This window comes from Misgurnus anguillicaudatus, chromosome 7, assembly GCF_027580225.2.
Source record: "Misgurnus anguillicaudatus chromosome 7, ASM2758022v2, whole genome shotgun sequence".
Taxonomy (NCBI): Eukaryota; Metazoa; Chordata; class Actinopteri; order Cypriniformes; family Cobitidae; genus Misgurnus; species Misgurnus anguillicaudatus.
The window spans coordinates 26357868-26384785 of NC_073343.2; the positions used below are offsets into that span (position 1 = coordinate 26357868).

The 26918-nt window shown below is 36.4% G+C and overlaps 3 protein-coding genes across 7 annotated transcripts in view; 1 reads left to right on the plus strand and 2 right to left on the minus strand.

Annotated features, from left to right (window-relative positions):
• Positions 1-631: 631 nt before the first annotated feature.
• Positions 632-13860, minus strand: dhx32b (DEAH (Asp-Glu-Ala-His) box polypeptide 32b). The gene is made up of 13 exons (XM_073869660.1): positions 13309-13860; positions 12717-12907; positions 11883-12261; positions 9226-9456; positions 9048-9141; positions 8797-8946; positions 6757-6948; positions 6389-6529; positions 3913-4103; positions 3472-3662; positions 1217-3171; positions 1043-1101; positions 632-794 (listed from the first exon to the last, which is right to left on the minus strand). The coding sequence occupies exons 1-11, from the start codon at positions 13552-13554 to the stop codon at positions 2991-2993; spliced, it is 2187 nt and encodes a 728-aa protein (XP_073725761.1). The 5' UTR covers positions 13555-13860; the 3' UTR covers positions 632-794; positions 1043-1101; positions 1217-2990.
• fank1 (fibronectin type III and ankyrin repeat domains 1) lies at positions 13854-23647 on the plus strand. 4 transcript variants are annotated; one of them, XM_073869661.1, is made up of 12 exons: positions 13854-13992; positions 14104-14139; positions 14949-15120; positions 15657-15781; positions 15883-15964; positions 16111-16185; positions 16319-16384; positions 16504-16669; positions 17703-17846; positions 18380-18457; positions 18590-18634; positions 19338-19786. In XM_073869661.1, exons 2-12 carry the CDS (start codon positions 14130-14132, stop codon positions 19383-19385), a joined length of 1011 nt encoding a protein of 336 aa, XP_073725762.1. In that variant the 5' UTR covers positions 13854-13992; positions 14104-14129; the 3' UTR covers positions 19386-19786. The 4 variants fall into 4 exon arrangements, with proteins under 4 accessions (XP_073725762.1, XP_055028012.2, XP_055028013.2 ...); XM_055172037.2 differs by lacking the exon at positions 13854-13992 and having other exon boundaries at positions 13999-14139; positions 19338-19402; positions 19512-19786; XM_055172038.2 differs by lacking the exons at positions 13854-13992; positions 19338-19786 and adding an exon at positions 23622-23647 and having other exon boundaries at positions 13999-14139.
• adam12b (ADAM metallopeptidase domain 12b) overlaps positions 19930-26918 on the minus strand; it is a 144522-nt gene continuing 137533 nt past the window's right edge. For both annotated transcript variants that reach the window (XM_055172032.2, XM_055172031.2), the window contains exons 22-23: positions 22940-23112; positions 19930-21172 (exon numbers count right to left, since the gene is read on the minus strand). In XM_055172032.2, coding sequence (XP_055028007.2) covers positions 21133-21172; positions 22940-23112 — 213 coding nt within the window. In that variant the 3' untranslated portion in view covers positions 19930-21132. The remainder of the gene's footprint in view (positions 21173-22939; positions 23113-26918) is intronic.

Below are 26918 nucleotides of genomic sequence, written 5' to 3' on the forward strand. Positions count from 1 at the left end.
CTGACCTAGCCGGGGCTCGAACCGGTGACCTTCTTGCTGTGAGGCAACAGTGCTACCCACCGTGAAGCAGCTTTACACACAAAACATTTCACGAAAATTATGCAAAAAAGTGTTATTTATCCGTCAGCACCCAGAGAGCTGAAAGTGAAAAGTTCTAGTACAGAATTTTTGAACTGTAAAACTTGTGAAAAAACAGACAAATAATTTAAACGGAGAAATGCATATCATCAATAATGTTCTTTTATATTTTTACTTGTTATCCTTCTGAAACCATGTTAAGTATGGAAATTATTTAATCTGGTACACATCAGGGTTAAAAAAAAGTTAGCAAGCCTCCATGGAACCACGAAAACCATAATGCTGATGCTCATTCCAGAAGGGCGGAGAAATCTGGAAATGTGGTCAGGATATGGAACCAAATATACATTCCAGACATACATTTTCTTTCTCTCAAACAAATGCTTGGACATTTTTTAGCCCTATCCTAAACTTTAAACACAAAAATAATTATACAAAAATTTATATAGTATAATATAATATAATATATGTTTATTAAAATGTATTATTATTATTTAATTAATTAAACATGCCAGTGCATTAAATCGATAATTAACATAAAAATGACGCACAATTTTAAAATTATTAATTATTTGGTTTATTTATGGCTATTATTTTTTCAGATTATCATTCTTTTTTTTCAAACAAATTCTCTCTCAATCGCGTTCATAAGGTCTTCTTCTGAAGCTTCATATGTGATGGGTTGGCCCACAGAAGAAACATTAATTCCAAAACACCTAAAAACAAACAAGAAAGAGGATTTCATTGTTAACACAAAGGTTTTTCTTTATTAGTTGTGAATTAAAACCATGAAATTATGCATAACAAAATACTGAAGCAGATAATATACAGAAAATAAAGACAGATTAACACTGCATGACAGACAACCACTCTCAACCAAGCATGCTGCTGCTGGACACAACCTAACTTTCAGAGCAATAACAAGGCTCAGGTAAATAATTGATGGAATACACCACAAACTTACGAAGCTGTTGCTGTGCTCTCTGTGATGGTGTTACACATCATGTTCTTCAGAGGAATGATCTGTAAAAAATATTAAATAAATGTAATACTTACATTAATAAGTGGATTTTGCATTCTTTAATGATTAGAGATCATGTGTTTACATTGGTAAATTTAAAAATAAATACCCCCTTACCTTTTCTTGAATGTTTGAGGTAGGGTTGTTCGTGTTAACTTCAAAAAGTGGTTTACTGTCACTGTACAGTTTGTCGATGGCGTGTCCTTTGGCATTGCACAGCCCAGATGACTTTGATGATCCTATTGTTGGCACCTTATGAGAAGTCCTGCTGTTGAGTCTTTCATCTGAGTTTTCACATTCAGCGAGGATCTTGTCCACCTCCGCAAGAGTGTCATCTTCTGCCGAAAACTCGGAATCTTGCCCCTCACTGTTACAATCTGCCCGATCTCTTTTTCTCATCGACACATTCCGAAGTACACTTGTGTCTGAGGGACCTAACAAGTGTGCATGCCTGTCACAGACGCTGTTACAAACGCTTTTCTGTGTCACCAAAACAGGTGCAACTTTAGTCGGCCTGCTTCTTGCTATCCCCATCTCTGTCAGCTTGGCACTGTTTAAAGTAGAGTTTTACTGGTTTCACAGCATTTTAAACAGCTTGATTTAGTGGTTTGAGACGCGAAAATTGATTTATTTTGTCAGTTATCAAATTATTCTCAAATATCGCAGGCTTTAACAAAGCACGCTAAAAATCTAAAATGCATTTTTTAAACAATAAAGAGGATGGACGCAAAAAACGGAATGCAAGCGAGATCCCACCGCGAAGAACTGAAACGGTCCCCTGGACAATAGGCGTGTTCGACTTGTTACCGCGCTGCGCAGGCTGATCGTCATTTGACATCACAATATCGCGAGAGAAATTTGACAAGCTTTGCTTTATATTCGCTCTCGCGATACTCTAACGTCGGCACAAATTCGACCAATTAACACCTTTGTTTATATGCGAGCGGTGCGGCAAACTAGAACGCCGCGTATGTTTTGCAATGTGACAGTCTACCATCTGCCATACTGTGTGTACTGGACCTGTACTGGGAACAGCTGTTAGATGATGCAAGAAATGTATAACTGTTTCTCACAAAACTCGTCTGTTTCTTCTTTTCTCTTACTAAAACATAACAAAACGTAATTTTTTAACAAAACGTAATTTTTATTAAATAACAAAAACAATTATTGACCTATAATTAATTTCACATATTCGACATAAAGAAATATAAAAGTATTTTTAAAAAATGCAAATGAATGTGTAAACAACAAAACCACATTTATTTACACTTACTGAGACACACTATAAACTCTTTAAAAAAAAATTCAAACACTATTATCATCATGCTATAAGCTTCAATTCAACTCCACAATAGTAAAAAATATTTAAACAAAAGAAAAAAAGCAGAAAAATACATTACAAATAAATACAATACCATTAAAACACAAAATACACTATTTCTTTGCATTTTTCATGAACAGACAATCACAAGCACGGCAAAAAGCTAAATGTTGTTTATTGTTACTAGGGCACCATCACTGATGCTATTTGTTATACATTACTTAAACGGCTAACTAGTAGCTACAGTTTATCAAAGACAGCTTAGACACCATAAACTCAATTATAGCTTATTCATTAACTAGCCTACTGCACAGCAGTAAGTTATTGAAATAATTTATTCAGCAAAGATTGTACAAAGATTAATCTATGTAGCGCTGTAAATTTAAGCAAAAACCCTGCGTACACCATCATATCCCTGTTTGTCTATTAATGATTAATTATTCAAACTAAATTATCAAGCTTTTTCTTGTTATATAAAATCTGTGGTTACTGTTTAACAGATCAGCAGCAGTGTAAACCTTTTTTGTTGTTGCCATGGTAACACAATGACAATCCATAGTGTGTTCACTTTCACTGTATGGTACAGCGGTCATGGACCTGCTCCTCACTTTCAGCACTGCTGGAGGTCTGGGGTTTTCTTTTTCCTTTAGATGGGGCAGCTGAGCCATGATCCATAATGTGCTGCAGTAGGTCTTTACTCTCACTAGGTGGCAGGTTGTAGAAAAAATATTGTGGGGCCATCTGAATAAACCTGAATAAAACAAGAATGTATTTAATAATGCTATGGCTAGGAACTATACTCACATTCCGGCGTAATAATCAAGGACTTTGCCGCCGTACTATGGGTGCAGCAGGCACAATGATATTACCCAGTGCCCGAAAATAGTCCACAGCTATTGAAAGTTACCAAGGGGATGCTGCGTAATATTTTGTGTTCCATATCATTGAGACACAAAATAAAGCTGGGTAGTCACTGCCAGCAGTAACTGTTTTTAGTTACATCTTCCAAAAATAAATACAAAGCATCTAGTAGTCAAAAGCCTTAACTTACTCATGTGCTGATATCTGGGAGACAGTTCTTATACAGTTGTTTTCTGAAAGGGTATGCTCATGGTACAGAACCCATTCTGGAAGATCCTTTTTGTACATCTCATTTCCATAGCCAGACAGTGGGTGGATCTGGGCCACATGCTTATGGGTAAGCATGAAGTAATTCCCTGACCCGTCAATGTCCCTGGCCACCTGGAATATCCCAGAGAGATTAAACAATAGAAAATGCAATAGGAAATCCCTAAGCACTGTGTTTGTACAGTCCTAATGCAATAATTTGATAAATCTACTGTGCCATACATTAACACATTCTCATCTCAGTGCATTTCAGAAAAAAATATGCCTTTTAATCCCCTTTCTCATTTATTTTTAATTCAAAAACAATATTTTAGATATTGACGTGAATGATCATAATATTATCTCATTATTTCTATATGCATACCTGCATGAAGAATCCAGCTAGCAGGGCACGTTTAATGTTCATACAGTTGCTTTTAGAGCCAAAAGCTGGTAAGGACACAGGCAGCTCTATTCGTTTTAGTATATCTGTCAGCTCGGAGCGTATCACGTCTGCTGTCTGAAGAGCAGCGAGGCTAAGGAAATGCTCTTCACACCAGCGCTCCACGTTTGAGTCTAAAAGACAAACATCAAGAGCAAACCTCTGCATTAGAAAAGGTTGCTTTCCCCTTATATTACAGTACAGTAATATATTTTTTCTATAAATTATATTGGTAATATAGTTTGAGTCCACAAGCGATATATACAATTTTTTAAATACTGCAATATGTGCATAACGCAGTATGCATTTAGCAATGGTTTGCAATATCCAAATGATTTTACTTCATAAAGTTATGTGTAGTAAAGTTTTTAAACATATTTATTATAATTTAAACTGATTTTACAAACTTAAAGGCAGGGTAGGCAGGAATTATCTAAAAAACTTTTTTACAAATTTGTTTAAACTGTCTTTATATACAAATGCATAATTAAAATGAAAGTACTCTGAAAAAGAGATATATAAAACTCGATTGTCTGTAGACCTCTCACGACTGTGTTAAACACAGTTAATTATTTCCATTCGGGACGAAACAAATGATTGGCTTGCGTGACTATCACTCTCTCTCTCGCGACCATGGCACCACCCCTGTTGCTACGGGATCTGCCCACACATGCGCACACGCGATTGATTTGAACGTGCATGAGGCACTCTAGGAAGAGCAAAAGTATGGCAGAGAAAGTGCTTTCAGAACTCACAGTACCTGCATATCCAGTCAGCGAAGGCAAACGAGGCAAAAAAGGAATAAAACGAAGCAATCAAACGAGAGTAAATATCACGTGGCTTTTCCTCGAGTCGATGATGCGGTAGCGGTATTGTCTGCGGAGTGTAGTCCTCATCAGAGTCAACAATGCTTTCATCACGGAAACTCTTCCATGCAAAACACTGGCTTAATAGTGAGTACTAAAATCCATCCTATCTGTTTATATTCCTGGTGATAAAGTTAGGTGTATTAATACATGTGATTGTGACTTGATGTTATTACATGCACCGTGCTCCTTCCTCTCCCCTCGTCTGAGGTAAAACCTTCTCCCAGCAAAGCTGTTGGTGTCGCGCGTTCATGTGTTTTGGGGGCGTGGCTTTAGAAGAAACCCAGAAGGGAGGGGGTGGAGTGAATGGAAAAATGAGCTGTGTTTAAAACAGTGGTGAGAGGTCTACAGACACTCGATTTTTATACTCTCTTTTTCAGAGTACTTACATTTTACTTATGTATTGATATAAAAAGACAGTTTAAACAAATTTGTAAAAAAGTTTTTTTAGATAATTCCTGCCTATCCTGCCTTTAACAGGGTAGTTCACATGAAAATTAAAATTCTGTCATTATTTACTCACCCTTAAATTGTTCCATACCTATATAGACGGTTTCATTGGACGCATGTGAGGTGACGCGATTACGCGTCTGGTCGGAACTTTACTTCCGGCTTCTGTTTGTTTAATGGTCTAACTAGTTGCTAAACTGAACTCGTGAACAAATACCTCGTCGAAACTAAAAATTCCTATGTAATCTACGTGTTGTTTATTTTGCTTGTTTTATAAATAAACTAAAAGGACTTTGTTGTTATCGATTCTTAGCGGAGTTTACCGGAAGTTCCACGAAAGCCGTTTGTTTATGTTGTTACTGTTACTGCTGAAACCGTCTATAGATGTCTTTGTTCTGTTAAACACAAATGAAGATATTTTAAAGAATGTTTGTAACCAAGCACCATTGACTTCTATAGTATGAAAAATAATACTATGGAGGTGAATGGTGCCCCAGATCTGTTTGGTTATTAACATTTTTCAAAATATCTTCATTTGTGTTTGACAACAACTTAAGAGTGCGTAAATGATGATAAAATTTTCATTTTTGGGTAAACTATTCTCTTAAAGCATTATCATATCGCATATCGTACAATTTAGTAAGTTATTGCATATTGCAGTTTTCTTTAATATCGTGCAACCCCTAATGAGTGTACGTGTATAGTCCAGAGGTATTAGTTTAATTCCCATAGAATTTTATAAAAAAAGTACCTATAAAAGTATAGTATGACCTCTATAGAATTAATTATGTCTGGCTCTCTCAAAAGGTTTTTTTTCCTAGGACTTTCCCCCACAGGGTTTATCTCCTATAGGAGTTTTTCCAGCCCCTAGGGAGTCAGCTGACATTGGCTTAACTTAGCACCCTCTTCTATACGTTACATTATTACTACATTATTACTACGCTCGCTAGTACAGTTTAATCGCTGTACACTGCTGCTTATGTTGCTAGACTTTTTTTAATGTAAAGCTGCTGTGAAACAATTAAACAATTGTGAAAAGCGCTATAGAAATTTTTTTATTGAATAGTTATAGACTTGTACTTTAATGCACAGACAACACTTACATGATCGTTCTTTCGCAAAACTGTAGGCATTATAGATGTTTATGAGGGTGAAGTGGTCTCCCTCATCATGCCGAAACATCTGATGGCACTGTAAAGCTTTCTGTCTCACCTCCACTGCAGGAATAAGGTAACTGCTTGGAGCTGCACGACAAAGTGAAAAGAAAAGGTTTAAAATCAATCAGAAGTTAAATTTTTATGTATTTGTTATTCCTAATCATTTTTAAAGGGAGATTAAATGTGTCGGTAATATGACCTTGACGTTTTCATTGATGGTACAGATAATTTAGCAAGTGCAAATCTGACTTCTTGGACATTAATTCAGATAGATGCAAACAGAGTAAAGATCAATTTACTGAGACAAGAATTACCTGTAAGCATGGCAGCAATGGTCAACACTTCACTGACACAGTCAAATTCACAGGACGCAAGCAAAGTCTTGGCCATCTGAGGCTCAAGAGGAAACTCGGACATTATAATTCCAATCTCAGACAGATTTCCATCATCATCCAAAGCAGCAAGGTAGTCGAGCTCCTCTAGAGCTTGCATCAGGCCTTCTGGATCTACAAGGGGAGTACATATTTAAATGTTTAATAGATACAAAATATTCACTGTGGTGCACACAAAGATGTGGTGCAAACAACCTCTCAACAAAACAATGAACTGCATACATATTCCAAACATACCAAATTATAAGCATGGCATAGGCATAGTTGATTTTTCTGACAATACACATAATATGTGGCACAAAAGTGCTTCACATATTTCATCTAGTTTATAAATCAATGTTTCTCTATCACAAAAACATTCTTATCATAGCTTCACTAATGATGTTTTTGCTGTCATGACTGGTGTGTGTTATGGAAGCTGGTTATCTCTGAAACAAAGAGCCCAGTCAGAGTGCTGTCGGCTCAGCTAAAGCACGGCTCACCACTTCTTAATGCCAGCAGTGAACAGGACAGACCCATCTGCACACTCACTGTGAGCCAACAGGACCTGGATAATCCCAGTATTGCTTGGCTGTTGCAAACACCGGGCAGTGAACAGCTTGTTCCTGTTTACACCGTCCAGAGGTAGATGACTCAGACTATATGAGGGATTCTCTATATTAAGTATATAGTTATGATCAGTGTTGGGGGTAACGCGTTACAAGTAATGTGCATTACGTAATAATATTACTTTTCTGAAGTAATAAGTAAAGTAACGCATTACTTTATAAATGTACATATTATTAATATGAGATACTTTTTTAAAAAGTAATGCGAGTTAATTTTCAGTTTAATTAATTCGATGTAAAAAACAATGTACTACATTCACTCTTTCCCCGCCAGCGTTTTTTAAAAAAGTTGCCAGCCAGCGCCAGCATTTTTTATGATTTTCACAAAAGTTTAATGCCTTCCTGAAATAAATAAACATACAATATATCATATGAAAGAACAGACCCCTCTGCTTTCAAAAAAAAAAAAATTTCATCCTACCTTCATTAGTTCTCTTTTGATCACCTCTCAAATATGGGTAGGTTTCTTTAAAAACACCAAATTTTGAGCAAAAATCTGAGATAATTTCATTTTTGCGAAGGACCTTTGATAGAGATCAGATGCAGAGCGATCTTTAACACATACACAGAGATCTTTCTCTTTCACGTGAGGCATTACTTCCGGGTTGTAAAAGTTGCTGGTGGATAATAGCGGTATTGCGGAAAGCCGGAAATTCTCGTCATTGGCAGGGAAGCGTTTTTTCTTAATTGACGAGATAACTCGCTAATGGCGGGGAAAGAGTTAAACTGAACACATTAACGTAAATTTACATACTCTATGCGTGCGCGCCTAAGCGGGGAACCTATTCAGTCAGAAAGGAAGATGGCAGGCCAGAGCTTGACATTTTTGCGATGGAAATATGCAATTTTTGAATGCAGAACTTCTCAGTCATAAAAGCCACCTGCAAGGCCTGAATAAGATCAAGCCTCAGCCAAATAAGAAAAAGTAACGCAAAAGTAACGCAAAAGTAACTTAAAAGTAACGTAAGCATTACTTTCCATGAAAAGTATCTAAGTAACGCAATTAGTTACTTTTTTGGGAGTAACTTAATATTGTAATGCATTACTTTTAAAAGTAACTTTCCCCAACACTGGTAATGATTGATCATCCTGCAAAAACATGGATTCAATATTTAAATGAAATTGCTATCCAGTAAGAGTAATGAGTACTTGGTGGTGATGTTTGCTTAAATTAACACTGAAAAGAAACCTATGGACCAAAATATCTTGAGTAGTGTTTCTTTGGGGTGTGCCATAGTCATGCGCTAAAAACCACTTTAGCAATCACATACTTTAACAATGCCCAGGAAGACACTGTGCAACTTTGTTGCTATTAAACAGGTAGGAAGGATCAGTTATGTAGGAAGCTTCTCACCTGGTCTGTCAATGAAGTCACAGTGCCTCAGTCCAGCAATTTCCATTCGTTTTAAGAAGAGCACAGTAGCAGTTATGTCAGACTCGAGAATATGAGGGACAGTCTCAACAGGAAGTGAAGCATCCTCTTGATATAAGCAGAAACACTTGCCTGTAGAAAAGGTGGAGACAGAACCAAAGATGATGGATATACCTTTATGAATTTGTTACGAGACGATATTCAGTCGTGTATAAAGAGTAAAGAATGATCACCTTTTGGGCCAGCAAGTTGTTTGCGGCTCTCAGCTTGACTCCTGCTGATTGGTCGAATGACAATGGAGTTGGCTCTGATTCTAGGGTTGTACACCTGTAACAATAAAACATTTGGTCACACACACACCAAAACTTCCATAAGCCTAAGGCACGTAATCACCATATCATCAGTACATACATATCTTTTTTGTACTCCAGCATCAATCACGAAGCGAATGCTCTGAACGGCCCAGAACAAGTATGCACTGGGGCTGCAGGTAAGGAAGACTCTCCTGCACTTTCTCTCCTCAGAAAGATCCAAGAAACCGTGTCCTTGCTCAGGGTAGAGAGAAACAGGCATCATCTCACCATGAGAGAATGCAAGGTTTGCACCCTCCCTTCGTAAAATGGCATGAGCGCATTCAATCTCCTAGGGAAATTGAAGAGAAAGAAAAGTTTTGATTACCGTGGAAATGGGACTTTTCTCAATTGTGTGCAAGATTTCCCCAAGCAAGGCAGGGTGATGACATTTGTGTGACATAAAACTAAACCTCCATAAAATTAATGTTCAGCCCATTGCCTGGGAGGTCGACAAAAATTGATTCAATTAAATTACCCAATAAAAATGTTACACTTTTGCAATGATCTTAAACCGTGTGCAATGTCTGTAATTTTGAAAAGGCTTTAGTTTACCCATCCGCATTAAATGATCAGCATGTATGTAATGCAGTTATCTCTACTTGCCAATTAATAATTTAAAAAAATATTAAAATTATTAATTATGAGGACAAGTATAAAAATGTAAAGTAATATTTTATGTAATGTAATGTAATGTAATATAATATAATATAATATAATATAATATAATATAATATAATATAATATAATAATAAATCTATAAAAAACTACCTACCCATTCTCATCAAGATGCGTACAAATGACACGCAGTGTGATTATTGTGCAATAGATACACCAAATTCCGCTTTTGCGTGCATATGATACGCCAGTCCTTCCCATTAACTTATATGGCGAATCGTTTCGTGTCGTTTTATTTATTGTTTTCTCATTTGTTTTCTGTTTTTTTTACCATTGTCGCTTGGGTTTAGGGTTAGATTTCAGATTTGTTTAAGCAGGTTATTTAATATACAGGTTTCTCTATGCTTTTGTCTATATTTAAGCAATGGTCGCTTGGAGTTGGGGTTAGAGATGGGGTTTGGGTTAGGATGTCATTTTTATATAACAAACAGTTATATAAGTTCTAACCCTAAACCCAAGCGACAATGGGAAAAAAACAGAAAACAAATGAGAAACCAATAAATAAAACGACACGAAACGAAACGAAACAATTCGCCATATAAGTGAATGGGAAGGACTGGCGTATCATATGCATGCAAAAGCGGAATTTGGCGTATCTATTGCACGATAATCACACTGCATGTCATTTGTACGCTTTTTGGTGAGAATGAGTACAAACTACAGTACACATTACATCAGTTACAATTGTTCAACACTATCATCTATAGACGTTGTCATCGAAACACTATGCGTGTAGGTTCTTGTCACATAACCTGCGGTGCACTTGTGGCATTCTGAAAAGTTGAGATGTTTTTAACTCGCAGCGGTGCATTCCATACGGACACGCTTGAAAAAAACGAGCGTGCACGACGCGACCGTGTCGCTTCCATTACGAAGCATTTAGAATAACGAACTTGAGCGTGCAAAAGACGCAATATGTGAACGAATTCTATATTGTTATGAATTCTTTACGGAGTTTACCGGAAGTTACATTTGTTCCACGAAAGCCGTTTACGTTGTTACTGCTGAAATTGTCTATTTAAGGCACAATCTGTAGGATTTCACCACTAGGTCACACTTTCAAAACAAAAACAAAGGCAAAGCATAATGGTGTTATGAAGGAGATGTTGTTTTTTCACAATCCAGAGACGCATGGAATTCGCTAATAATGTTCACGGATGAGGTAATTAAGTTGTGTGTTATTACCTGTAATTATGATCACATTATTTTATGCCAACATAATGAACTAGCTGCAAGGCACAACAGCTGCATGCTAGATGCTGTATAAATCCACTCGTGTTGCCATAGTTTCTAAATGCAGAAACCGAGGATAGCTTACTTCATTGATAGGCAACAATGACATGGGACAAGCCATCATTTAAAATAGGAATTTCTCTAGATTTACAAATCCCCTATGAAACTTTTGGGATAATATAACACACAACTGAATGAAATGTAATCACACTGTGCAAGTGCTTTTTTAGATATTGAATTACAAAAATCTTACATATTGTGGCTTTAAGACTATTTAAGATGTTTGTTGGTGTTTGTTAAATGGATACTCCACTTTTTTTTGAAAATATGCTAATTTTCCAGCTCCCCTAGAGTTAAACATTTGATTTTTACCGTTTTGGAATCCATTTAGCCGATTTCCGGGTCTGGCGGTACCACTTTTAGCATAGCTTAGCATAATTCATTGAATTTGATTAGACCATTAGCATCGCGCTCAAAAATAACCAAAAAGTTTCAAAATTTTTCCGCTTTAAAACATGACTGTTGTGTAGTTACACTGTGTACTAAGACCAACGGAACTACAGAAAAGTCAAGTTTTAAATAGGAAAAATAAATAAACTCTTTGGTTATTTTTGAGCGAGATGCTAATGGTCAAATCAGATTCAATGGATTATGCTAAGCTATGCGAAAAGTGGTGCCGCCGGACCCGGGGATCGGCTGAATGGATTCCGAAACTGTAGGGCAGCTGGAAAATGAGCATACTGTATTTTCAAAAAAAGTGGAGTGTCCCTTTAAGGCAGTGTGAACTAGTCTTTAAACATTTCTTACTTGCTCGGTTGCCAGAAAAGTCACAATGTCTCCATCGTCTTCATTCTGATGGATTTCCAAAGCCAGTCTAAGAGCAGAGCAGAGATAATCCTTCACACCTCCTCTCCCACTACCATACACCACCTCGCACAGCTGCGGACCCTCCAGACTGATCCGTGGAACGCTTCCATAGTGCCGCAGCAGTTTGTCTGTGGAGTGAGGGGCGGTGAGAATGACCAGTCGGAGCTCTGGTCGTGCGAGTAGCACATCTTTGAGCAGTCCAAGGAGCAGATCTGTGCTGATGGTCCGGTCCTGGGCCTGATCAATGACCACCACACCGTACTGCTCCAAGAGAGGGTCCGACATCATTTCACGGAGCAAGACATCATCTGTGTAGTATCTGAAAAGCAACAGCCAAATTCTATTAAAATATATTTTTTCACTTCAAATAACAATCTACATCTAAAGAGCAGACAAAGTGAAGACAAGCAGAAGTGATTTGAATATAATTAACTTAATGGGAATTGTCAGCATTTTCAGGAGGTCACACACCCTCTCAGCTGTTTTGTTATCACTGTTTCGGGTTTTTGTTTGCCTGCCTGACTTAGGGTTACCCTGAAAGCTGTGATGAAGCATATGGGCAGCATTGGAGCAGGCAGCTGCAATAGAGACCCTCAGACAGAGCCCCTCTGCCTTTTGTTGGCTTTTATATTGTTTGGAAGGACAGGCGCCCGTGAAAAGGAGCCACACGTGTGGCGATAATGAAAGGGGGAAGGGCAGGTTGCATAGTGATTCTGTCCTGTGCAAATGAGCAAATAGTGTTGTGCACCTATGTTTTCGAAGGACCATACATACCTCAATACGGTGTCAGCAGAGCTGCAGGTCTGAAGTGGGATGCTATATCCAACTTCATGACCAATGTTAACATCCATCTCATCAGCCACACGCAGGGCCAATTCCACCGTGCTCTGATGGTGAATCTGAGTGCACACTACCATCCCATTCTGATACTGCGCAGATAAGCAGAACTCTGCACACCATTGAGGGATCTAAATAGAGAAGGCAGATGAACACATGCTTCAAGTATAAATCAAATACTCAAATGAGATTTGGTGCGGTGAATGCATTACACCAGGTCACTTGTGTACTGGATGAAAGCTGAGGCAATGTAAACATCATGTGATTTACAAAACATCAATTTAGTGTAAAGTTCAGATCTGAGTAAGATAATTAATATGTCCGACATGCAGTATAGTGTAGTATACTATAGTAAAGTTTAAAACACTATCTAGAGTTTACTCCTGGAGATACTTTACTATACACTATAGTATTTTTGTGTGGAGAAATAATCTATAGAATGTTATCATCTTTAAAGTACAAGCTTTATTTTGTTGTATAAAACAATGCTACATTTGAATAAGAATGAGAACCAAATAATCCAGAAACTGATCTGTGTGCTTTGTCCTGTTTTGGCTGTTCCAGTAACTATCACAATCTGATTGTTGATCAGACTGTCCATAAACTCACATTTTGCTCCCCACACCGGTAGATCTTTTCTTTCTTGCAATAGTTTGTAATATCTTGAGGAGAAAGGTAGTCCGTCAAACTGATTCATCTCAAGGAGATCGTCTGATTCGTCATCTTGAGTTTGGTTAGAGTCTGATAGTTTCTCCACATCTGTTGATAGCTCCATTACGTAGGCCACTTCTTTTACGTTGCTAAATAAATAAACTGACTACATAAATTATGAGACTATATTAATTAAAACATACCGCAAATTGTATATATTATTACAATAAACAGCAAGCTCATAAACAGTGTGTTTAGAAAGCGCGCTCTCTTTTGTGTGTCATGAGATGTCCCACTCAGTGCTCGCACTGAATGAACGCGCAGACGCGCGGGGGCAGAGATTTGCAGCGGTCATGTGCTCATTAATCTCATCACAATAGGCGCCTCATCTGACAATAAGTAAACATAGTGTAGCTTAATCTGAACAGATAAATAATAGCTTATCTGAAATATCATCCATAAAAACTGAGGCAATAGTTCCAAATTTGGATACTAATTTTTTAAGGAAAAGTTAAATGGTCCACAGGTTGCGCGTCTTCTCAATGGTGTCACTATAGCAACGGTAAAGCATGCGTAGTCGTATGCGCGTGAGATATATTGTGTCAAAACACAGACAGTAGGTTACTCAAAGAAACAAACTGTCATTATCTGTATCGTCTATTTTTCTTTACAGTAGTTACACTATCGACGGATACAAAGATGAAAGCAGGTAGACTGATACCCTAATTTGTGCTTAGACGCTGTGTTGTGTTTATTATCGAGTTTATTTTGCTATAGGCTACTATAAAAACATTATATTCAAAAACGTGAGAAAAATGCTTTCATGTTGCTTAGAAATGCCTATTAAAATAACTTACGTTATTTGAATCAAAACACAACACGAATCTGCAATCTGTCATATACCATTTTTTTTTCAACCTGAGACAATTATGATACAAATTTTTTATTTTCCCTTATATTTGTAATAATTATCAAAAAACGTTTATAGAGTAAGCTTTCAATTCAACTGATTAAAAAAATCCTAAAATTGAGCTCTTAATTCATAGACAGCTGCATTGAATTGTGCTACGCATAAAGTCCATTGTATGAATTTTAGTCTTATACTCCAGCCATTAAAAACGAATGTATTATCCATTCCTGTATTGTAAATATAGGCATTCCAGAACAGTCTTGGTTAGTTGGTGGTTAAATATTTTTGGTACACTATTACCCATGTGTCACACTTTAAGTTAAGACCAAAGCTGTTGTATAATAATGAATATTCTGTATCCACACATTAACCATCCAATTAGGAAAAGCAGGGAGTGCCTATATTTATTTGCAAGTATTTAATTTTAATTAAATGTATTTATTGTTTGTAATTGTATAGTGGCCGCATATAATATAATACAACTAGATTAAATTTATACTTTATCAAAATTAAGCCAATAAAGATAAGTTTAGGTTAACAATACAGTACATCGGTAAAAAATCTATGCCTACATTATAATATATTCACTCAATTGAATTTCTGTACAGGATCTCTTAAGCTCCCCGGGCCGCCTGTGGTTGGTAAAGTCACTCACCATAACATCGAGCTGAGATGGGCTTATGAAGATAACCAACCTCGAAACGGTCCACCTGAACATTGGACCTGCTTCTCTGTGGAGCAAATAGATGCCAAAAAACACACATACAAGACAATATACTTGTAAGCTTTCTCTTTTCAAATAATATTTTGTAAACATTATTGTTTCAGTTTTATAATTGTTTCTAATCATATAGCACTTTTTACTGATACCATTGCAATATCTTAGAACAGTGGTTCTCAAACTGGGGGCCCTGAGATGGTCCCAGGGGCCCCAGTTTAATGACATTTTATAAAATAAATTAATTTATCATAAATTCTGTGTAATTTAATCTCAGAAAAATAAGGCTACCAACAGGACTACATAGAAAATATATGTTTTGTTTAATTAAAATGTTTTGGAATGTTTCATGTCATAAATTTTCTTTAGGGGGCCAGCAGCGAATGCACAAGGGGGGCTGCACGCTGAACAAGTTTAAGAACCACTGTCTTAGAATTAACTCAAATCACTTTTATTGTCACATCAGCATCATCACATGTGCATATGTGAACACTGTAATTCACATATCAATTTTAATACTTATTTATTACATAATATTTATTTATACTCACTGGGTATTTTTAAGCAAACATTTTATATTTTAATATTTTTTTTACAGAGGCTACGGCACCCGTTGTGTGGTAAATGGATTGAAGACCAGCACTTCTCACAGTTTCAGACTCAGGATTACCAGACCTTCAGGAGAAAGCCTTCGTAGTCCTGTAGTCTCCGTCATCACAACCCGTGAGAAAATCATATTTTACCTACAGTCTAATAGACTTTATCCCATTTAAGCTTCAAATATATTTTTAAAATGTGTTTAATGTTTAATGGTGTGGCTACAGGAGTGCCATATAGTGGTAGGAACCTCCACCATGCTCTTAACAGGGAAGATGAAAAGGAGTTGACCACAGTGTTGCAGTCTGGGTAGGACTCATGTTGAACAACTTTTACATACTCTATAGTATACATTGCTCTGCTACTTCTGCCAAACCTTTATTAATATCTATGCTTAATATACACTAATATTCATAAGGGCAGTTCATGTAAACTATTTTAAATGGTCTCTCTAGCACAGTTGATGTGAATGTTAAGGACAAAATGGGGTTTAGCCCTCTGATGGTGGCTGCCCAGAAAGGTTTAACAAGGTAACGTCATAATTACTTATCGAAATGATAGCTATTCAATGTCCTATTCTTTTCAAATTTGCTATTCTATTTTATTTATTTATTTTATTAAGTGAGAACAACAGCTATTGTATTTTAAACTTTTGGCTTGTAGCTTAGTGGACATTTTAGTGAAACATGGAGCTGACATTGGAATGAAATACAGCACTGGAAAAGACAGGTATGCTGTATATAAACTGTATGTATGTATCCTGTGCATATGATTTTATATATTTTAATTTCATTTTACATTAATCAGTCATGTATTCTAGTTTACATTATTGTGTCTGTTCTTTTCAGTCTAATGATGGCCTGTTACGCTGGTCACCTGGACATAGTGAGGTATCTGCGTAGGTGCGGGGCCAATTGGCAGTCAAGGGACAAGAATGGCTGTAGTCCGCTCCACTGGGCTGTAGATGGGGAACACATACCTGTCATCAAATACATGATCCAGGATGGTTGTGAGGTCAGACTTCAATTGTTCATCTAATGTGGATTTGATGTGATATTAATTATTTTGCATCTATGGGACATATTGAATTCAAGATCTAATTTAAAGGGACACTCCACTTTTTTTTTGAAAATGTGCTCGTTTTCCAGCTCCCCTAGAATTAAACATTTGATTCTTACCGTTTTGGAATCCATTCAGCCAATCTCCCGGTCTGGCGCTAGCACTTTTAGCATAGCTTAGCATAATCCATTGAATTTGATTAGACCATTTAGCATCGCGTTCAAAAATAACCAAAGAGTTTTGACATCTTTTTCCATTTAAAACTTGTCTCTTATGTAGTTACATTGTGTACTAAGACCGACAGAAAATTTAAAGTTGCAATTTTTGAGGTAGATATGGCTAGGAACTATACTCTCATTCTGGCGTAATAATCAAGGACTTTGCTGCCGTAACATGGCTGCAGGCGGTGCAAAGATATTACGCACTGCCCGAAAATAGTTCCCTTAGTATCTTTCAATAGCAAGGGACTATTTTCGGGCACTGCATAATATCATTGTGCCTCCTGCTGCCATGTTACAGCAGCAAAGTCCTTGATTTCTGTAAAACTCAGAATTCCTTGCACAACTTAAGAAGTAATTAAAATAATAAAAGCAACATACTTACCAATAAATTACAACATTCAAGGTTTTTCACTTAAAAATGTGACCCTGTCAAGCTTAAGTCTCTTTATTCATTATGAGATTAGGAGCATCAAAATTTGATTTCAGTCACTGATATCAATCTTTGACATAACCTTACTCAGTCTATATCAAAGATATCAAGGTTATATATTCACACATTTTTTTTACATTATGTACAATGACTGAAGAAAATGAAGAAAACAGTGAATCACAAAAAAATGACTTATTCACTGGTTTATGTATCTTGTCAAGCAGTTTGTCTGCAGTATAGCCACCATACAGAAAGCATAATTTGAGGCAAAACCTTCACAGAACCTCCTCATGGAGAATTGGACTCTGTGTTGACAGTCTGTGTTTTTATATCAAAGGTGGATATGAGGGACAAGATCTCTTACTGGACCCCACTCATGCGTGTGTCGGCCACCAGCGGGAACCCTGAAGTGGCCGCTATTCTCCTCCAAGCTGGAGCTGGCGTGAATGTTCGCGACAAACCTGGAAAAACACCACTAATGGTAATTACTTGAATACTCTTGCCTAGCCAGACCTTTAACAAAAATACCAGAGAGGTGCTCAGATATGAAGTGACTGTTTGACTGACATGTAAAGCAACACATAACAGGTTTATCTAAAATAAACACTATTCTTAAAACAACAGGAACAAAACATTGTCGCGGATAGGATGAATGCTATTATTCAGAGGTTTGGTTGTCATTGGGGGGGGGGGGGTTGCTAATTATGATTTTGTCAGAGCTATTAAAGAAATTTGAATGAAGTTTCTTTCCTTTTAGCTTAGCCTAAAAACATCTGGCAAAGTGACTACTAATGGAAATTAGCCTTCTGGCTAATTTGGGTACATTTAGATCTGTTAGCGTTGATCAATGTACAATATAAGAATTTATGTAGTCTTAATATTTTAATAGGTAAATTAAGTAACTTAAGGCTTAAAACCATATTTAAAAATTATGAATCTCAAAGTTTTGCCTTGTTTGCCGGTTTGGGTGCCCCCCAAGCACAAATATAAAACTGCCTATGTTTGTCTAATTAGGTAGCTGTGTTGAATAACCATGAAGAACTTGTAAAACTACTGCTTGACAGTGGGGCAGACCACCAAATGAAGAATGAGGTAAAGGCAAATATTTGATCACTATATTATTTCTAATCCAAGTGTGATAAGAGGAGTAAAACACAAACATTCTGCTGCTACTGATGAATCCATTAACACTAGTCATTCATTTATATTTACACCCTAATACAGTATGGAGCAAGCGCAGCTGATATGGCAAAAGCATTTGGGAAAGAGGTAATTTTATAAATTACACATAAAATAATTTATAAATGTGACCTGTGCTGGTAAAATGAGTCGGAATGCGCAGAGTCTAATTTTGAGCTAAAGGCGGAAGAAAGTATAAATGTCGATTTTGGCCAAAATTGAGGTTTTCATTAAGAAAAGAACATTAAACCCTCGTCTAGCAATCCCAATGCTCTAAATAGTCATTAAACATCTAAAATTATCTTTATTTGTACGTTTTCTGAGAGGTGTACCATCCTAAATGCTTAATCTAATACAAAGATGCATGTTCATATACGTGCGTCTGACATTTTGGTTGCGGTTTTAAAACATGCAGGAATTAGAAAGAAAAGTGCAGGACTTGCTTGATCTTAAAAGAGTTATGAAGCTAAATAAAATTCGGGACCTGACTGATGTTAAAAGAGGTATTAGGAGTAACAAGTTTAACATTTTTCTATAAATATTGTTTTTGACTTTGTGTATGCTAAATCTATTATTATTATTATTATTATTATTATTATTATATTTTTCTCAAAATTGACCTTGCTGATGCTGACTCTATCAACTTCAAACTCTGTAGCTCTGTAATTTATTGACAGATTCCAACAAATCAAACATCGTTTTGAAGTTTTAAAGAATCTCAGGATTTAAATAACTAATTTTGGAAAATTTGCTCATTCCGAGTTTAATACAAAAAATATTTTCTCTCTTTCAGAACATCATAAACTTGCTGAATAAAATAAGCCAGACAGATTTCAACTGACATCAGATGGACAATACGTATTATATTATAACATATAACCTACATATTACAACAACTTTAAAGTAAAACAAAATGAAATGTAAGTCACCATACTGTCACAATATCCTTGTTTATTTTTTTCTACAGTTCTGTTCAAGTCTTTGCATTATCAAAAGGATCCAGTTTCATTTTACCATTTAAATTCCAAATGTCACATTTCCCTTATCATATCTAAAGGAATAGAAATAAAAATTGACAGTATTTAAAACAGAATCCAATCAACACAGTGAATAAACTGAGCAATGATGACAGATTTACAAATCATCTGTCCAAAATGAGATTTAGGCATTGAATAAATTCTGAATGTATATAAAAATGTGAAATGTACATAAATGCGTGTGAAAGAGTAAACCGTAAAAACACAGGCTTTGTTTGAAAGAGATACTGTGTGACAGCTGGGTGTGTTACAGTGCTACAGCAAAAACACTGGAAAATAAAGTACAGTATTACCATATGTGGAAAAACTGAAGTGAGAATTTGGTGGTGTAATGTTCCCTACAGAGTAAAGTACCAAGCAGAGTTCATAAGTTTATGAATATTTAAAAGACTTCATTTTTGTGACAATACACAACAGTAATCTTATTTAATACATTCTCTGTACTTTAAGACAGTAAGACATAAGCATTATCATCAAAGTGATAACAGAAAACAAAACTGGCTATATGGCTGTAGTCTATTCTGACTTGTCAGAAAAGATAAAAAATACACAATATTGAACATCGATTACCTCAAGTATCAAAAAATGTTCGCAGAATGTATACAACATAAAGCCGGAAAGACTTGGGTGTGACAGCTGTCTGTTCTTATGGATTTGGGAGGAATGCTGAATGCTGATTGGTCTATTGTGAGATGCTGTGGATCTTTGAATGTCTCAAAGTATGTGACTGTAAATAATGACATTACTTGGGTGTGGGTTGCCTCGTGAGCACCAAATTGTAATATTAACAGTTCATTAACCGCACATACTGTATGAGCAATAGTAATAGTTATACTTGCTTTAGCAAGCTTCACCAGATGATAAAACTATCGAGGAGCATTGGTCAAGCAAGCATGAAATGTACAACCATTTCAAGGTATTAAAAAGCTTGAGTAAAGTCAGCTTGAACAACATTAAAGCTGACTGAACAAAATAGCTCTCATCACCTGATATTTTGTGACAAGCCTCATTCAAGTAATTGTCTAAACGTTTTTTTTTTGTTCCACATTGTGGCAGATTCTGTTATTCTATTACAGAGCTGAAGCTGTACTTTCATCATTTAGATTGTATGTTGCTCATACTCCAATATCACAGACAGGCTTTGTCAATTTGAAACAGGTCTTGTTTTAATCTTTAAACACCAACAACGTACGAAACAAATTGAAACAGATAAAAACGTGATGGAAAGCATAATGTTCCCTTTTTCCTATTTTAAAAACAAGCAAAACATGTAATAAAAAGTCACAATAATCCTATAGTAAAAAAGTGTCAAAAACAGTACAATATTTTTCTCGTCACAATAAATATACATCTTAAATAGTTCTGCAGTACCTGAGGACAAATAAACACCTTTTTCGAGGAGGCAAAGCACCAGGGTGTCAAATCAGCCCTCTTTTCAGTGAGACCCTCCGTTTAGTTCTGCAGGGGTGGTCATTTAGTCCAACAGTTTTCATAGTGCAAACAAAGAAGTGTTAAGATGCTGGTGAAATTCACCATCCATGTGTCCATGTGTCAGTGATCATAGATGGGCTGTGGTAATCTTGGAAGAGGTCTATAATATATTCGAAAAGCACAGATTAGTTTGGAGTTCAAATCAAACATTTGCCTTAATGTTGAGTAAATTACTTTAAATAGTAAGTAAGTCCACAAAGTATTACTAATTACACGCTAATGCATTAACTAATGTTAACAAATACATAATTTACTATTACATAATTTACAAATACAAAATAAGTATTTGACACATCAGCATTTTTATCAATAAGGGGATTTCCAAGTGGGCTATTGACACAAAACCTCCAGATGTAGCCATCAAGCCAAACACTGAATTCACACAAGGAAATCAGAACATTTAAGTATACAAGTTAAGTCATAATAAGTAAAGTGAAATGACACAGGGAATAAGTATTGAACACACTTTATTTAATACTTCGTAGAAAAGCCTTTGTTGTGATTACAGCTTTTAGACGCCTCTTGTATGGAGAGACCAGTCGAATGCATTGCTCAGGAGTGATTCTTTCACACAAATGGTCTTTAAATTTTGAAGGTTCCTTAGGCCTCTTTTATGAACTTTGATCTTCAGTTCTCTCCATAGATTTCTAGGGCAGGTGATGGACTGGGCCATTCAAGCAACTTGATTTTCTTTCTTTGAAACCACTTCATTGTTTTCCTTGATAAAAATGCTGATGTGTCAAATACTTATTTTCCCCGCTGTATATGTAAAGAATAATTGATGAAGGGCCATTGAATTATTCAAAAATAATGCACACCCAAGGTGGCAATGTGTGACGGCGAGTGTGCAATATTTTCAAAGAATTCAATTGCCCGCTGTCCATTATTCCGCTTTTATATCACAGGGCTGTTGAATGCTTTATTCTGATTGGTTGAGAAATGATCCACGTGCATGCATTCTTTTTCCATATATGCACAGCTAACCTGTCAAATGTCTTAAAATAACCACATGTCTGTGGTAACATGGTATAAGTGGAATAATTGACTCCATTCTGTTTAACTCTTTCCCCGCCATTGACGAGATATCTCGTCAATTGAGAGAAAACGCTTCCCCGCCAATGACGAGATTTTCCGTCTTTCCGCAATACCGCTTTTATCCACCAGGTGGCGCACTACCGCAACTTATACAACCCGGAAATATTGCCCTCTGACAAGCTGCTGCATGTCCTGTCTGTTTTAAAGATCGCTCTGAATGGGAACTCTATGAAAAGTCTGTCACAAAAATGGAATTATCTCAGCTTTTTGCTCAAAATGTGGTGTTATTGCAGAAACCTACCCATATTAAAAAGCTGATTACAAAAGAACTATTCAAGGTAGGATGAAACGTTTTTTTTTTGTTTTAAAGCAGAGGGACTGTTCTTTCATTTGGTATATTGTATGTTCATATATCTGAAGAAGAACATTTTCTGGAAGGCATTAAACTTTGGTGAAAATCATGAAAAACGCTGGCGCTGGCTGGCAACTTTTTAAAAAAATGCTGGCGGTGAAAGAGTTAATTATTTGAAAATAATGCACACCTTGGGTGTGCATTATTTTTGAATAATTCAATGGCCCGTATGCAATTTTTTACATACCACATTACTAAGACATTGCTCTGGTGGTTATTTTAAGAAATTCGACAGGTCAGGTGTGCGTTTATTGAAAAATAATGCATACCCATGGAACATTTCTCAACCAATCAAAATAAAGCATACAACAGCCCCATGGTATAAATTGCAACATATCATATTTATACTGTTAATGTAATGCAATGCACAAAACACTGGCTTGACTGTATAAATGTATGATTTTGTCATACTGTACTGACCTGTTTGGCAGTGGTATGGAAGGGGGTCTTGGCACTGTTGGAATCGGAATAGGCAGAGGTCTAGGGACTGGTATCCGAACTCCTATTCTGGAAATGCTTTGACCTACGCAGTCGTTTCTGATCAGAGGGTCTGCAGGAAGTGGCTTTTGTGGAGGGTTGGGTTTATTATGGTCCTATGCATGGAAACACAAGATTCAAATGTATTATTTACTAATCTATTTATACTTTATGTATTCATAAAGTTTCACTACTTAGTGGAGGGTAATGTGCAAAAACAGTGATCATTTCTCACAGCCACTAGATGGTGCTGCGATAACATACAGATTCCAACATAGCAGATCCGACAAAAAACCTTGCTGCAGTTCTCATCGCCAACACCCAATTCATCATACATATTCTGACTCTAAGATCATATGTTACCAATTTACCCAAGCAGTGAGGTCATGGCATACAGCTGACTCATTTCTCACAGCTGTTCAGGCTCGATTTTCGCCCGAACGAGGGAGAAAGCGACAAATCCAAGGCATTGGGACAAGAATCATTTTTTTTTTTGCATGAGTGATGCCATTCATTTCCGTTCCAGATTGTTTTTGGGATTTTTGCAATACTTATTTCCATGCTACACTTGATTTCAGTTTTCTCCTTTAAGCCTCTCTAACCCTTTGTTCCACCTCTTTTCTAGTTCTGAGTGTGCAATCTATTCCTAAGCTGCCTGTGCAAAGCATCACTCCAGAAAAGGCTATGTCATTTCGGCAGTACAAGACCTTTTAATCATGAGTGCATGCCGGTGTGTCAAGCCGTGGGGCCAATTTGTGAGAACACCTAAAAGGTAAAAAAAAGTTTTGGGCTTTTAGAGTTGATGTGTGAACTCGGTGGAGTAGAAAAGGGCACTCAAGAGTGCTAAACGCGCCACGCTGATTTCCTATGTAAAAGGGTTTAATGCGAATGCTTTCAATGAGGTCAGCATACAAAGAAAGCTTTAATGAGGTCATCATCTGTATTGTGCGGCACAGTCATGTCGGCTCTGAAAGGAAAGGCTTAATGAAACATTGGCGGGAGCAAAAATTGTACATTTATGAATGCCGTAAAGGGCATTAAAAGGTTTTTTTTGTCAGTTTTGGGATTAATGCAATTTAAACTTTAAAATCGACAGCAACTGTGGCATAATGTCAAAATAATTTTAAACAAAAGTCATGTTTTCAGTAATGCTGTTACTATGGAGGTTTTCGTGGAGGGTTTGAAAAGCGTATAATTTTGTTGAAGCACATATTAATCCTTGAGCTAAAAATTGCATAGTAAAGTTGTCAAAATGTCTCTTTAATGATGGGACTACTAGTGTTCTGGGTGAACGTATTGTATTTCTGGTTAACGTAACTCCTGTGGAGTTTGATGAATTACATCCATTCAGTATGACGATGTTTTTCTGTAGCACCAATACTTTTTGTTTTAAAGCTAAAAAAGTGCATAGCAAGAACTAGATTGAAACATTTCTGCTGTTTACTTTGTACTAGAGACCCACCCTGCCATTCAAACTGTTCACTTTAAAAAACCTTGTGGCATCTTGAACTTTACCTTTTGGGCAGGAGGCTTTTTAACCAACCAGACTTTTCTATTGGAAAGAAAGACAGTTACAAATCTTTAGCATCTCCAATGTTTCTCCTTGATGGCATTTTATGGAGAACAAATGAATATGTTCCTGTAGCTCAACTACATTTGCAGTACAAAAGGTCACAGGTTTAACCCCAGGGAACACATATAGTGATAAAACATATAGATTATCTAGCCCAGGGCTAGTCAACTGGCGGCCCGGGGTTTACTTTTACCCTTCTACTGTACATGACAAATAACGGCAGATAAACCTGAAGGAGAGTCGGAAAGGGGCTGCGTGGGATGCCAACCATCTGCAGGTGTGTATTTATTAGATCCAGTTTAAGCTCTGGATGCATTAAAAAATATAAACTAATGCAACTACACCGCTGACCGGAAGTGATGTATTTCGGTGCGTTACAATCAAAACACTGTGTGCAAGATGAAATTAATAATCCTTTTTTGTTTAAATTTATCAGTAACACTTGAATCCTTTAAAAACTATTGATTATAAGTAAATGATTAAATTGACTATAAATATATTCATAGATTAAAGTCTCTTTCGCTGAAATGAGCTTCTCTCCCTTGTCGACACGATTACACTGAAATTTCATTGCTGCCACTAGGGGGCGAACTCCGACAGTCGTTTCCGGATAGTGTACAATGGAAAGGCAGTTTAGCCTATTGACCGTTTCAGTGCACACACGTGTGGTGACGGGTTTACGCGTCTGGTCCGAACTTTACTTCCGGTTTCAGTTTTTTAATGGTCTGGCTAGTTGCTAAAACAAATCTCTTAAACAAATACCTCATCGAAAATAACAAATGTTTTTGTTTCCTAGTTAACTCTTTCGCCGCCAGCATTTTTCATGATTTTCACAAAAGTTTAATGCCTTCCAGAAAATGCTCCTTTTTAAATATATAAACATACAATATATGAATTAAAAGAACAGACCCTCTGCTTTCAAAATTTTTTTTTTCATCCTACCTTTATGTTTTCTGTTTTTATCACCTCTCAAATATGTGTAGGTTTCATCAAAAACACAAAATTTTGAGCAAAAAGCTGAGATAATTCCATTTTTGTGAAGGACTTTTGATAGAGATCAGATGCTGAGCGATCTTTAAAACATACACGGACATACAGCTGTTTGCCCTAGGGCAATACTTCCGGGTTTTATAAGTTGCGGAAGAGCCCACCTGGTGGATAATAGCGGTATTGCAGATTGACGAGATAACTCGTCAATGGCAGGGAAAGAGTTAATCTACGTGTTGTTTATTTTTCTTGTTATATAAACAAACTAATTTAAACGAATTTTGTTGTTTTTAAGTCTTAGCTTATAGCTATATATATGGGTAAAAGTAAAAAAAGTATATAAAAGGTAAAAATATGGGTAAAAGTTTGGCCCGCATCATATTAACAGTTTTAAAATCTGGCCCTTGAAGAAGAGTAGTTGAAGTACCAGGGCCAAAGTGGGACTCATTTTTAGGCCTGGAGTTTCATGCCTTAGATATCAGGCCCACTTTAGTTCATGACTGACTAAAATAATATAATTAAATCCTCAGTAGTATGTAAGTTTGCAATAGTGCAATGTTCTCTTCAGCCTTGCAATTCATTGTATTTTTCAAGTACATCATTTCCAATTCAATGCAAATACAGTAAAATAAACAATTATGATTTTTGCCATAATCGTGCAGCCATACCATAAGATATTTTAATATTATTCTATTAAACTTATTTAAAAACTACTGAAAGCGAACAAATGTGTTGTGTTTTCCCCTATATTTTTATTTAAAAAAAAGATGTTTCTTGAGATTACAAGTTGGGTTAAAAAAGTCTGGAAACCTGATTTATGAAATATGCAGGGGCAACAGATGGAAAAAACATACATTTTATATATTCTTTATATAATGGACTTACAAAATTCAGTTTTACTTGAGAAAACATCATATTCATATGAAACATACTTAATAACAAATAGATTTTTGTTACTCTTGCAATAGACGATAATGACGATTCATAGACGATTCATTGTTACATCTATGACTTAGATTTTAAAGAATTACGATTTGTAGATCCTTTCTTTTAAAGCCCGGAATACACTGCACGATTTTTGTCCTCTTATAAGATCATTACCTATCACACTGTGCGACATGTATCGTTTAAACTCGGGTACGAGAGGCATGTAGACTGTACGATGATGACACGGAAGCTTCGGCGGCTGCGTCACACGTTGCGCAACGTCACCAGCATCAGGCTTGTGCACAATTCAGAATTTAGAATTGGCCTCCATTCAATTCATGAATTGGAATTTGAATTGAATTGACTCCGCCCTAAAGGAAGTTGAATTTGAATTGGAATTGGAATGACAGGAAGTGGAATTAAATTCATGGCAAT